This window comes from Lagopus muta, chromosome 3 (genome assembly GCF_023343835.1).
Source record: "Lagopus muta isolate bLagMut1 chromosome 3, bLagMut1 primary, whole genome shotgun sequence".
Lineage (NCBI taxonomy): Eukaryota > Metazoa > Chordata > Aves > Galliformes > Phasianidae > Lagopus > Lagopus muta.
In genome coordinates, this window is record NC_064435.1 from 16,452,722 (window position 1) to 16,467,262 (window position 14,541).

At 33.7% G+C, this 14,541-nt stretch overlaps 1 protein-coding gene across 5 annotated transcripts in view; it reads left to right on the top strand.

Annotated features, from left to right (window-relative positions):
• The window catches only part of CSMD3 (CUB and Sushi multiple domains 3), a 528,421-nt gene that overhangs the window by 300,462 nt on the left and 213,418 nt on the right, over positions 1–14,541 (top strand). For all 5 annotated transcript variants that reach the window (XM_048939546.1, XM_048939547.1, XM_048939548.1 and 2 more), the window contains one exon: positions 13,484–13,666. In XM_048939546.1, the coding sequence (XP_048795503.1) occupies positions 13,484–13,666 (183 nt within the window). The remainder of the gene's footprint in view (positions 1–13,483; positions 13,667–14,541) is intronic.

Here is a 14,541-nt window from a genome sequence, read left to right on the forward strand (position 1 = left end):
CAGCTTATTGTTTGGACGTTAGATTTAGGGCAAGAAATAATTGAAGGAGGAGAGGGATTCCATTTCAGGTTCAAACAGTTAAGCAAGGAAATAACAAGTTTCTATGAGCTTCTAAGAAAAATTATACAACAGGGTTTTCACTCAGCTAACCGTGTAAGCTAGCAAGTTCACCTGTTCATAGTAAGGAAGGTTGCCATGGTTTAACTCAGCAGGTGGCTCAGCACCACACAGTCATTTGCTCGCACCTCCCCTCTTCCCAGTAGGATGGGGGAGAAAATTAAAAAAAAAAAAAATTAAAAAGCAAACGAGAAACAAACAAACAAAAAACAACAAAAAGACTCAAAACTTGTGGTTGAGACAAAACTATTTACTAATATAAAGGAAAAGTATAACAGTTATGACTATATATATGTATATGAATCTATATGACAAGTGATGAACAAGCAATTGCTCACCACCCACTGACTAATGCCCAATTAGCCCCGCAGTGAGCAGAAGACTCTGAACTCTCACTCCCTTGAGAATTCTCCTTCTGCATGATGTCATATAGCATGGAGTATCCATTTGGCCAGTTTACATCAGCTGTCCTGACTCTGTCTCCTCCCTGCCCTTCATTAATATGAGCTGAGAAACTGGAATGTCCTTGACTGTGTGCAACATGCAACACTGCATAGCAATGACTATAAGCACTAGTGTATTATCAGCATCATTTTTCCCCTAGAATGGAAACATATCAATGAGCAAGTGCCAATAAATGACAAACAAATTTCACCATAGTTAAATTCTAAATGGTTTGTTTGGTTGGGGAAGGAAAAAAAAATAGAAAGTCATGTAAAAGTATTCATGAGGAACAGAAGAAAAAAATCATTCTCTGAAAGATTGTTAGGGCACTGGAACAGGCTGCCTGGGTATGTGGGAGAGTCACCATCCCTGGAGGTGTTCAAGTAACATTTACAATACAATTCTACAATAAGTGTTAGAAGCAAGATATTGGTGCTGAACAATTGTTCCATGAAAACGTCAGAACATTGTTTGGTAGTAGTCAAAAGAGCACCTGATAAGACATGTTTGGAATGGAACAGAGAACACTAGTATTTTAAACCCATAGTTCATCTTTAGTTGAATACACTTGCAACTCTAGAGTGTGCTTAGGGAAACCTAATGAGATCAACTTTTTACCAGTAAGCTAGGATTGTGTAGCAGACAAAATAGCATAAAGGGATTCATGTTTGTGAATAGCATATGCTTTACCATTTAACCACCTACTCATTAAGAGAATGTATGTAGCTGTAGTATTTGAGACACATTCTGTCTATATACAAGCAACAAAAGGTGGCCAGGCATATTTCATAAGTAGAGTATTACACCATACTTTCTCAGTCTATGTATTTTCCTCATTGCTATTACTCAGCCTCTTTACAAGAAATTTAGAATTGTATACTGCATTATGTAGAATGTGCATAGTAATACAGGTTTTCCTGTTTACTCTGTGCTTTTCTAATCTACCTGTTGTTTTGTGTTTTTCTTGCTTCAATATTCTGTATCTAGCTTTTTGAACCCTGTTTACAATTTTTTCCTGGGTTGAATACAGTTCAATTTCTGTTATAATTCAGGATGATAAATACTGCTTCTACTGTTGTTACTTCAGACTTACTAACTATGTACATGGCCTTTTATAATGTGATATCTGTAGTATGTAGTCTTTAGACCAAGACATAATTGTGAGGGTTTCTTCACAGAAGTCTATCTATTAAACACCGGACAAAGGCATAGTACCACGGATCAGTGCAAACTGAAAGGTTAATTAACGGTTATGAAAAACTCTGTAGACTGTGTTAAGTCTTAAAAAGCCAGTCTGATTTGAGTCAACCCAGAAGAATGAAACATTGATCTTATTTTGTATTGTTGTTCTCTATTATACTTCTATTATAATAATACAATGAGTTTTTTATATTACAAGCTGCATAATCTATCAGTAAGATTCAATATAGTACTACATGGGAGAGGAGTGAGGAGAACACAAGGGAGAAAACGTCATGAAAAATATCTGATGTACTTCTATACTTTGTCAGATGAGTATGTTCAGTGACCTGCAGATAGTGTAGAACATATAGTTTAAAAAGTCATTAAATCATCAGATAAATAACTTTATAATTTAGAATCTAAACTGTGCATCCAGCCATTAATTATTTTAATCTTTAAGTCATTTACTATTAAATTGCAAATACATACAGTTTAGAATTTCATACCTTTGTTTCAAACTCTTTAGATAATTCTAAGACCTTCTTATATTTAGATTGAGAGTTACATGGATTAGAAAATTTGCTTTATCAGATCAGCATCTCTCCAATATTTCAATATTTTTTCAAAAGTTTGTTAGTACAGTCACAACAATGTTATTGCCTTTATTTATAGAGTGGAGAAGTGCTTTTCCTATCTTAGTTGCCTCCCATTCATATATAAATAATATTTTACCTATGTTTTAATCATATGTTTTAATGTTTTAATCATAACAAAGAGTGAAACAATACAGCATATTACCAGTGAGACTAACTTTGGGGTTGAATCATCCTTTCTGTGGTAAGATAAGATGTAGTTCAATTATTCTTTGTTTTACTGTATTAGAAACTCTAAAGTTCAGTTGTTTGGGATGAAATTAATTGTACTCAGTGACCATCTCACTTAAAGTGCTTATGAAAATATTCAGGCAAAACATTTGCAGCTTTGAAGAATATGACTTCAGAAAAAAAAAAAAAAACCACATTATTTTGTAGCCTTTAAAAATAATCTGGAAACCTTGATAACTTCTAGCACATTAGGCCAATGACCTGAAATATGGCAGGTGAGTGAATACATATTGGAAACTTTATCCTTACCCAAGCTATAGACCAATTATATCTACCACCAATATTTTTTTTCTTCTCTTTTTTTGGGGGTGGTGGTGGTGAGTACACTGTGTTTCCAACTTGAAAAAAACTACATCCAACACTTACTTTTGGAAGCAATATGCAGCGTTCTGGTGGAAAAAATGACACTTATCACATAAAAACTCATATGAATATGTGATAAATGAATAGTTTTTACATGGGTAACAATAGCAATGCATCACATGATAATAGCATTTGGCATAACAATGTTATAGTGGCCTGGATGAATCACAGGTTAGAGAATTCTACTATTAGGAAACCATTATAGATAACTATTCTGCGGTGTTATGCTTGCTAAGAAAATGTCAACTGAAAGCTGCAGCTGAAAGTAAGGTTAATGTTGAAGAACAAATTTTGATATAAATAAAAAATAGGTTTTTTTGATGCATAATTAATGTTTTCTAATTATATGTGAAATTCAGAATATTTCGTCTTTTCCCTTAACTATTTTTTTTCAGTGTTGTACATTTGTGTGTGGGGGTCAACACATAAGAAAAAACTATGGTTAAAAGTCTTCCATGTATTTCCTTTTGTCATAGGCATGTAAATGTTTCTCGATAGGCTTTTTATTTTTTTCTTGTCTTATGACCTTGATCTCTGCTGGATGCTTTGTCCGAAATATAATGCTACCCTCTTCCTCTTGGCATTGATCTGAAAACACCTAAATGGATTTTAGGATGTCCCTAAAATTCTTGTGCAGTGTTCAAATATTTTTTAAGTAAAAGCAAGCTGGAACTAATAGACTTCCTTCTGACTAGAGGTTTAGGTCAGTAAAATTGGCTACTTCTAATCATGATGAAATTGCTACCAAATTAAAATCCTAATGATGTTGTGTAGTCACATGGACATGTCATCATAGAGTTTTTTCAAGGCACTGAGTATTAATTGACTGCCACCAAAGAAGAGTGTCAGAGCTGGTGTAGCTTGAAAACATGATCTGTCTGGGTATTATTAATAAGAGCAACATCAATACATTTGAAAGGTTCTACAGACGAGATACTGACCGCAAATAAATTCAGCGTCAACAGATCAATTCTGCATGTGTCAAGAGCTAAATTTTGAATGATCGCTTCAGTAGTCTTGGATTTTGATATTTATCTGCAAACACCATTTAAGAAGAGAAAGAACAGCACTATTCAGAACAAAAAAGGAAGTGTGTATACAGGTCTGCTTGACTCCACTCGTGATAACAGAGAAATCCACTGAAACTATCTATTTTCATTTATGTGGTCTTCAAATCATACTGAGAGATTCAGAAGCTTCATCTATTAAAATATTCTATTTTCATGAAGATTTTCTGAAGCTAACAGCTGAATGGTTTAATCAAATTGGCAGCAACAAATTAGTTTCCTGCTGATTCTTATATGAGTAAAGTAGTACACCACAGGCTTTTATCAATTTTCAGAATATCTTGCAAATTTTGGAGGACTACATTATCTTCAGCTTGTTTCTTTGTTGTGGTTAACAATGTGCTTGAACTTATCTCTTTGAAATCAAGTGATTTAGTATGTGGAACAAAACCTCTCATTTTAAATTGTCGAAGTTAACAAAATTTATACAGAACACTGAGTTATACAGAACTTACGAAAAGAGAATTCAAGCACAGAAATTACTGAATTAATAACTGTTAATATATGGGTTTCTGTCTTAATATAAATTTTCTGTCATTTCTCCTAACTGTGACTATTGCCATACTCAAAGAATGCAGATTGTGAATGTGGCTGTAGCTTTTGCTTCCAGTTATGTTTTTCCTCAAGAAAGATGCTCAAAGTCAAGAATTTGGGAGATAATCTAAGAAGGTACTATGGAATTTTTGTTAGTATATTTCTTCCTGTAATGTTTTTGTGTTTTTGGCATTTCTCTCGCAAATATTTTATTGACTGAGGACACTTGTTCACTTTGTCATTTCTCTTTGACAGACCCAAAAAGTAATCTGTGGACTGAGGGATATTTTGTTTCTTCACTTTGTAACTGCTATTGTGAAGTATAGCAGATTTAGATAAGATTCCTTAATAATATTTTTTCACTTATTCTTTTTTGCTTTTGCTTAATTTCTGTAGTCCCATAAGTAAAACTAAAAGCATAGTTGCCTGCTATTAAAAGTTAGATTAAGGGAGAAGTGAGAGAATTGAAAGATATTTTCCGTGTTTATCAAAATTATTTTCTTTTTGATGCGTAGAATCCAGAATTGTATTTCCACCTTTAAAATGCAATGTTGACAGTTGTGTGAAACTTCCTATAAATTACTCAATAATCCATCTTTTGTCTGGTTAAGTTGAAGAACTGAATGTTCTTGGAAAAAAGGAAAGGCTCCCAGAAACTAGTTAATTTCAATCAAATGCAGTTCCTTCAGTCCAAGATGAGTGTATTAATGAGAGCAAACATAACATACTATGAAAACAGTACAATGCCAGAGAATTTTTAAATCTTCCTGGTGTCTGTAATTTTAAATATGTATTTTGAAAGTTTGTGGAAAAAGAAATATCCTCCTGAATTAAATTTCAAAAACTATTCTATATATGAAGTGAGGATCAGCCTTCTTTCAGGTAACTAGTGATAGAACAGAAGGTAATTGCTTCAAATTTGGTCAGGAGGGGTTTGGGTCAAATATCACTGGTTGATGATAAGAGTGCTTGAGCACATCCCTCATGGAGAAAAGCTGAGAGAGTTGGGGCTCTTCAGTCTGGTGAAGAGAAGGCTCCAGGGAAACCTTATGGTGACCTTCCAGAACCTGAAGAGGACTACAGACAGGAGAGCTGGGGAGGAACTTTTTATAAGGGCATGTAGCTACAGGGTATGGCTACAGACTGGAAGAGAGTAGACAGACTAGACATTAGGAAGAAATTCTTTACTGTGGGAGTGGTGAGACACTGGAAAAGAGTGCTAAGTGAGGTTGTGGATGCTGCCCTGGAGACTTTCAAGACCAGACTGGATAGGGATTTGAGCAACCTGGTCTGGAGGGAGATGTCCCTGCCTGTAGCAGGGGGTTGGAACTAGATGATCTTGAGGGTACCATCCAACCCAAATCATTCTATGATATTAGGAAAAAATTCTTCTCAGGAAGAGTGATGAAGTTTTGGAAAAGACTGCACAGGGTAGTGTTGGAGTCGCTGTCCATGGAGGTGTTCAAGAGAAGTGGAGATGTAGCGCTGATGGATACAGTCAGTATGGTGGTGAGGTTTTGATGGTTGAACTAGATAGTTTTAGAGGTCTTTTCCAAACTGAATGATTCTATGATTCTAAGAGTAGTAAAGATGTAACTTAGAGTTGAAGGTATTTAAACATTTTCTTTGTTGTTTTGTGAGGATTTTGTGTGTGTGTGTTTGGGGGGTGAGGAGTGTTTCATTTGTTTTGAACCATTGCTATTTATTTGCATTAGTTTAATTTATATATACAACCATATTTTAACTTTTCTCCAAAATATACATGCCTGAACCTCAGCTTTTGCAAACTGTTATACAACTGAGAAGTCCCATGATACTTTTAAACTATCAGTATGGATAAAACTGTGCAGAAAACACTTCATTGCCATACCTAATTTAAAAGAGCAATTTGGTTCTTGGAGGTGCACTCATTCTGTAAAGCTCCACAAGGCTCACTTATTACCTGAGCCAAATTTTTTGCCAGCTGATGAGTAAATAACTCAGCTTGGAAAGACAGAAAATCTCACTGAATAGGAAAAGAAGAAAGTGTGTATAACCATTAGGACTGTAGGTAAATTCAATATAGAATAAAATATCATTTCAGATTGGATATTAGGAAGACTTTCTTCACCAAGGGAGAAGTTAGGCTCTGGAACAGGCTCCCAAGTGCAGTTGTCATGGCACCAGGCCTGCTGAATTTCAGGAAGCGTTTTGGACAATGTTCTCACATGTAGGATTTGAATTTTGGATGGCCCTGTGTGGAGCCAGGAGTTGAACTCAGTGATCCCTGTAGGTCTCTTCCAAGTCAGGATATTCTATGATTCCATGATAATTATGAAGTACTTCATGCTTATAACGAAAAAATAGGTAAATTCAAAATAATACAGATGTGATGTCTGTCCACATGAAAAATCTTGTCATGGATAATGGCTTTAACTAGTTTTTCCTTAAACTATAAATGTTGGTTGCATTTGATTTATGTGAAATATTACTCACAGTGTTATCTACCTTTTTTTTTTTTTTTTTTTTTCTTTCTCCCATACATTCTCAGAGGAATTTCATCTGAATTTTTCTTAAGTGACCCCCATTACCCTCTCTTAGTTAGCTACTCATTATTTTCCTTGGTGAGATGGTAAAATTCTAGTCTTTCCATTTGTGTGGTCATTAAACCTGTGATCTGATGCAGTTCAGTAAGCATGCAGAAGGTTACTGCCAACAATACAGGAAGAAAAAGAGCCAAGGAAAGAATAGATGCTTCTTCTGAATAACTTCATATCTCCTTTCTTGTTATTGTTGAATATAATTTTACTATCAGTATACTACTGAGCTTGTGTTTTTTACGCTATATGCAGAATTCATTTCCCCTCCTCATGCTTGCTCTTTACTGGCATGTCTTTCTAAAAAACAAGTTAAAGTGAAGGCAAGACACATGAAACTTACTGTGATTAGAACTGAGGCTAAATAAATTGTTAATATTTAATAGTGATCAGTGTGGCAATTCTTTTATGTATTTCTAAAACATAAAATCAATAGAAAGGAATTTCATGGCTAGAATTAAGCAAAACTGTTGATACCATTTAAAATAAAGCTCAAACATCACATGATAACAAACTTTTTCTTTTATAAATGAATTCCATCCTTCACATTTAAAAGTACTCATGCTGTAACCAGAATGGTCAATAAACAGAAGTTTTCCTTTTATAGGAAATGACTTACAAACATAGTAGTATTCATAGAAGATGTAATCTGCGAGGTCACTGAAGGTTCTTTCTGTTTTGTTTGCTTATCATGGCAGTGTTTAACTTCTATTTCATGTAAATATGACTACGCCTAATCTACTCTTTTCCCCTGTAAACCGGAAAGCAAAATCTATAGTTTTCTGAAACAAATTCAGAATTGTTTAACTGTTATGTGTCTTTAAGATTCATCTTGAGCATAAATTAACTTGAAGACATATGGCATGATTACCTGTTCCCTGCATTGTTTATCATCCTAATTGACAATAATAAAAATATGCTTGTATTCCATAAGCTCTTTGTTTTCCTGCATTATGCTTTTTGAGTGCGTTTCTCTGTATGATTAACTTCTAATGTTCAAGATAAGACAGATGATTATACTGTTGCTGATTACCTTGTGCTTTGTGAACAGAAGTTTTACAAATATATAATATCTCTTAGGTTTTTGAGTAGCAAAGTCCCACACTGTGAATATTGTTATGGTAATTTCACAACCAAATTAGATACATGATATGAATCAATTTTGTGCATATAAATTGTATATACCGATGTGCTTGGAAGTGTGATCATATGTATTTTTCCCAATTGTCTTCCAATATGCCGGTATGTCCAACATTGAGTGCTTGCAGCTTTTGCCATAGAAAATTCTAATATCAAACAAATAAAAAATATTTTCATTTTTTTAGAATCAAACTCAAGAAGTTTTTTAATTTTTTGTTTTACTTCTGTTTATCAGTGGTCAGTGGAAAAAAAAAAAACCCTACGCTAAAATGTTAAAGATAAATTGGTATTTGATTAATAAATGCTTTCATTAAGTATTACAGATTTCTTTGCATCTCTGCTGAAGACATTTCAAGTCTTTAGAATTCACTTTTCCACTGTGAAGGAGTAATATCTTTTCTTTCAGAATTATTTTCCTTCATAAGGATCAAATTCTTCTCTTTTATTTTCCCTTAAATTACAGAAGGCATAAAATAGACAAGTCCTAACTTCAGTGCCTCTCTGTCAAAATGCATTTGTATAGTAAGTGAATATTTGTTTTCCCTTGGGCCCATTTATTCACCTTTAGAATATGTGTGTCCTTCACAAAAAATAGAGAATAAGAGGAAAAAGGCTTTCTTATAATGATATTATTGTACTGGTACCTTTTGACTCTCAGTTAATCACTGATTAGAAATGTACACAATTCCTCAGTGCAAAGCACAGAATAGAAAAATGATTTTGATTTTTATTCAAATTACATATTTACACTATATATCTTGTGGTGAAGGTGTTTTTATTTGTTGTTGTTGTTGTTTTTTTCCTCTATAGTGAATTGTCTTACAGATGGTTCTTGTTAGGAAATATATTTACAGTGATAAACTTGCTTCAGTGCTTTGGGTCACAAAGTTACCTGTTTTGTTTTACCAAGATTCCAAAAATAATAAGTATCCTAAGCATTTTCAACATCAGTCAATCTTTTTTTTTTTGAAAAAAAAATTACTTTAACGTCTAAGGTCATTCCACATCAGCATTCTCATGGTACGGATACTTTGAAGGAATATATGGAAAGCCAGGGAGCGCTCTGAAATTAATGTCTCCTTTTATGCTAATGGCCCAAGACTTTCACAGTGAGGGTGGTAAGGCACTGGAACTAGTTGCATAGCGATGTGGCTGATGCCCCGTTCCTGGAGATGTAGCTTGGTGTTCCTGTTCACTGTGCAGGGTGGTTGGACTAGATGACCTTCAGAGGACCCTTCCAACTCTAAGGATTCTATGATTCTATAAGATGTCAGAAGCAGATGTTGGTGGTATGTCAGTAGAGGTTGAACTTTCCCACAAATATGCTGTTAAATATTGTCTTTTTGAGATATAGCGGCAGAGGGGCAGTCTTACAAAATAGTAATTGTTATGGAAGTATGCATGAAGCAAAAGTGTAAAATTGAATTCCTCCATGTGGAAAAAAAACTGCACCCATTCGTTGACACTGAACATTTTTGAAGACCAAACAACCCACGTGAGCACAGTGAGGTAGTGGGTGGGTGTCGTGGTTTTATGATTTTTGATTGATATTCCACATCATAACATCATGTAATATACTGGGAGTTAAAGAGTCACAGAACTAGACCGAACCATGACAGTGGTGCATTTCAGTAGTGGCGGCGGCAGTATGAAAGATAAGACATTTTCTGGATGGTCATGTACATTTGTCACGCCATGAAATGAACAGTCTTGATCAAATAATTTGTGCAAATTGGTTAATGATGGGATTTATCTTTTAAAAAAAAAAAAAAAAAAAAAAAACCACAAAAAAACAGTGTTTTGTAGCTGAGAATTTATCAAGAAGTGTCACTGTGCTCTGTTGTGGTTTCCCTGTAAATAAATAGGAGGCATTACTTTTTGAGCGGCCTGCATATTTTAGCTATAGCTGACTCCCATCCTCTTCTACAGTTCCCAATATAAGACACTGGCCTTAGAAACAGGATGTGGGAATAACAGGGAGAGAAGGAATTGTGCTGAAACCATTAGTACATCTCTATCTTATGATGTTAACTAAGTTTGTAACAGATTGTACCTTTTGATTTTTATATTTCCTATGGAAATTTGAAATAATTTCTGAAAACAAACTGATTTTATTTTTGTTGCTGTTCTTAAATGCTTTAAACCTGAGAGGATCCCGCCTAACTCATTAACATATTTAACAACCTAATTATCATTACACATAGATATGTGGGCTTTTTTTGTTTGCTTGTTTTTATGCAGAATACAAAGAAAGAAATGGCCATCTCATAATCTAACATAATTTGTTGGTTTTTCTCGGGAATAACTAATAATATTGGATTTTGGATTACAAAATCGTAGCCATCTCTCATTGGATCCAGCATGAATTGAAAATCTAATAAGTCTTTAAGTGGACTTATGACTATTCAAAAATAGTTGTTACACATGAAATACTTATTCCAAATACTTAAATCAAGCAACATCCCTTAAAAATAGAAAACATAATAATACTGAAACTGCTAAAATATACTCTCTAACAACTTTTCTGTGAATTGCAGCTTTGATATGTATATGAAAGCTTCATTTCATCATATGAAAATTAAGCTATATTCCATGAAATAATGCCTTTTGTTTCTCTCAGCTATTTTTTGAATCATGATGAAGTTTCCAATAATCGTTTTGTTTAAAAAATGAAGTTTTAATGATGACATTATTCAGTGAGCTACATTAAAGTACATTGCCTGTTTAACTTAATCAGACATAAAATATATATTTTTAATACAAACATATTATCTGCAATGAGGAATTAGTGCAAGTTCAACAGGCTATGCTGAGGCAAAATTCAGTTATTGAAATATATTCAAAGCGGGGATGCTGAAGCACAGCTGTAGCACTAGCAGTAAAAAAAAAATATGAATTTGCTCCTTTTAGTGAATTCAAGCAAAGCTGAAGAAATGCTTTGTCCTAAAATCATGTTATGTGAAATGTTATTATCTGACAAAGGCCTAGTAAACGTTTTTTTTTTTTTGTCTCTTTCAGAGAAAGTTTATTACCATTCTGTATACAAATCCAGAAGCTATTTGCACGTAAGCCCAAAAAAAAAAAAAAACCCAATAATTTCTACTGTCAGAGAGAATTATGTGATGACAGAAAACAATTCTGTTACAAACTCAGAAATGAACTAATGCTAATATGAATTTTACAGAGTGCAATATGTAAGCAATTGTGCAGAAAAGATTAAAGTAATAAAGGAAAGATTTCTATAAACATAGATAAATATGGCCAGAGTTTATGGATGACTTATTTGAATGACAGCTTTAAATGAATTAACATTTTGTTCAATTTAATTCCATTTATTAAAACAAAAGATAAGATTATGTATGTAGTCTCTCACATACAATAAATAACGTAAAGAAGAAATGTGTTTCCCAACTAACTCCTATCAATAATTATAATCCACCTAAGAATTTCTGGATATTTAAGAATTCCTTTAAGCCTTCCTAGTTAAGATGTCTGGTAGAAGACAAGATGAAAAAAGCTCACTCTATCAATTTCATGCATTTGTATTCATTAAATGTAACAAAAGTCATAGAAACTCTTACTACTTAGAATAAAATACTTAGCTAACTCCAAAGTAATGCCTCTTATTTATTTCTGTAGAAAATACAACAGATACAGAGAGCTCAGTAACAATTTTAAGCTACAGAACAGAGTTTTTCACCATATTCACCAGCTGATCAAGATGCTTTTCATCTTGTCATGTGATGGTTATGTCTGGCAATGGGAAAGTGGCTTGTCTTTCATGTAGTTGTCACCGTAGCTGAACTGCACCACCCACTACCTCACTGTGCTCACGTGCACTGTTTGGTCATTGTAAATGTTAAGCAAGTGACAATGAATGTCAGTGAGTGCAATTTTTTCTGCATGGAGGCATTTAGTTCTACACCTTTGCTTCATATGTACTTCCACATCAGAAGCCATTTTGTAAGACTGCCCCTCTGCTGCCATCCATCACAACAATAACATTTAACAGCATATTTGTGGGAAGGTTCAACCTCTACTGACATAAAAGCAACATTTCACTCTGCATTGTGAACCAACGTAATAAAATAGAAGGCAGTAATTTTGGAACAGCTGTTGCAATAATTAGAGAAAACCATTGGCCTAGCTACATCAGAACAGTAGCCCCAAAAGTGAATAAATAGAAGTAGATACAAAAATATTTACTGTCTTGCTTATATACCGTGAGAAATTTCTGTAATTTCACTTGGTGTAATTACTTACTGGACACCTGATTTGTAGAATGCTAAATTTTTTTTTCCCCAGATAGAATGTGGAATGACTTAGGTATTTAGAATATTATTAATCTCTTCAGACAACTTAGGAAAATTTTATGTTCCTTTGGCAATTAACAGTTGTATATTCTTTGTTTGATACTGACAGTCTCATCAACATTTAAGGTAAAATTCAAAAGCTTACATCACTTTTAGGATATTTTCTGCAGACCAACTTTAACTTCTATTAGAAATATGCATTTTTGGGGAGATTCTGACCCAGAAGATTCTAGCCTAAAAACTGCGTCAGCTCCCTTCCAGCCTAAGCTCTCTGATGCACTTGTGACATGCATATGCATGAAAATTGTATTAGACATAAAATTTTATTAGAGAATAGAAAAGTTATGTCTTCATATGTTTACATAGTGTTTTTGTACATATGAATGTGAATAATGTGTATGCAGGCACATGTATACTTATTTATTTATTGCCTTCTTTGAATTTGGGCAGTTCTTTTTATATTACTAATCTCTCCTTTGTTTTTCCTTCCCCTTTTTGTTGGCTTATGAGTTTCAGCTCTAATGGAATGTGAATTGTATTGGGCACAGTGAGGTACTGCTGTCCATTTTTAATTTTAAGAGTTAAGCATGTCGTATTTTGCTTGATACAATTTTTGCCTTAAAAAAAAAAAAAATAAGTAGAAGTAATTTCTCTCATTTGTTTTCAATTTAAAATACTCTATAAACACAAAGAACTCTGACTTTTCTGAAATCCTTTTACAGAATTACCTTCATAAGAAAGCATGGAATAGAATCAGACTTAGTGGCATATTTCAGTAACTTTTATGTTCTGTACATGAGCATATACTCACGGAGAGTTTGTCTTTTTTCTTCTACAATTAAATTCTTTATTTATTTCAACAGAAATTGAAAAAGAAAGTTGTGGTGATCCTGGAACACCGTTGTATGGCATCAGAGAAGGGGATGGATTTTCCAATCGGGATGTTTTAAGATTTGAGTGTCATTTTGGATTTGAATTAATTGGAGAGAAATCTATAATTTGCCAAGAAAACAACCAGTGGTCTGCAAACATACCAATTTGTATTTGTATGTATCAAAATTTTTGTTATTATTTTGAAACGCATAATATTCTGAAACATTTTTCTTTATATATAATAATTTCCATGATTGAAAGGTTAACAATATGCAACCAATTCTGCTGATAGAATGAATTTGTTTTTGTCAGTAGTTGATTTCCCTAGAGGCTATTCTCAGTAGAAATTCTAGAACTAAAAAATACTTTTTTTTTTTCTCTTTTAATATTAATTGTATTATCTTTACATGGTGTGGCATAGTAATTTATTATTGGCTTTCTAATAGGAATCTATAGATTTTTTACGTACAATACACTTTTTGCAGCTACTTTGATAAATTCTGTAGATTAGCAGTTGCTGAACTGTAATTAGATGTTTAAATTATTTACAGATTTTTCCACATATATCTGAACGTAATATACTACTTAAATGATCATAGCTCTATCATTTGCATTATACAGTATAAATAAGCTAATGTTATGATAAGTATCTGTAATTTCTTTTTTAACACTCTGACCAAGTGAGGCCACAAGTACAGTAATGTGTCCAGTTCTGATCTCCCCAGTTCAAAAAAGACTGGGTACTGCTGGAGAAAATCCAATAGATGGTGACAAAGATGATTAGAGGCCTTAAGCATGGCCCTTACTGGGAAAAGCTAAAAGTCTTGGGACTGTTTAGCCTGGAGAATACAGAGGGAAACTTACGAATATCTTAAGAGCAGGATAAGGTCTGGCTTTTTTCAGCTTTGCCCAGTGACAGGACAAGGGGCAAGAGGAACAAATTGGAACATGGGATGTTCCATGTGAACACTGAAAAGAACTTTTCCATGTGGATCACAGAGTACTGGAACAGACTGCCCAGAGGGTTTGCAGTCTCCTTCTCTTGAGT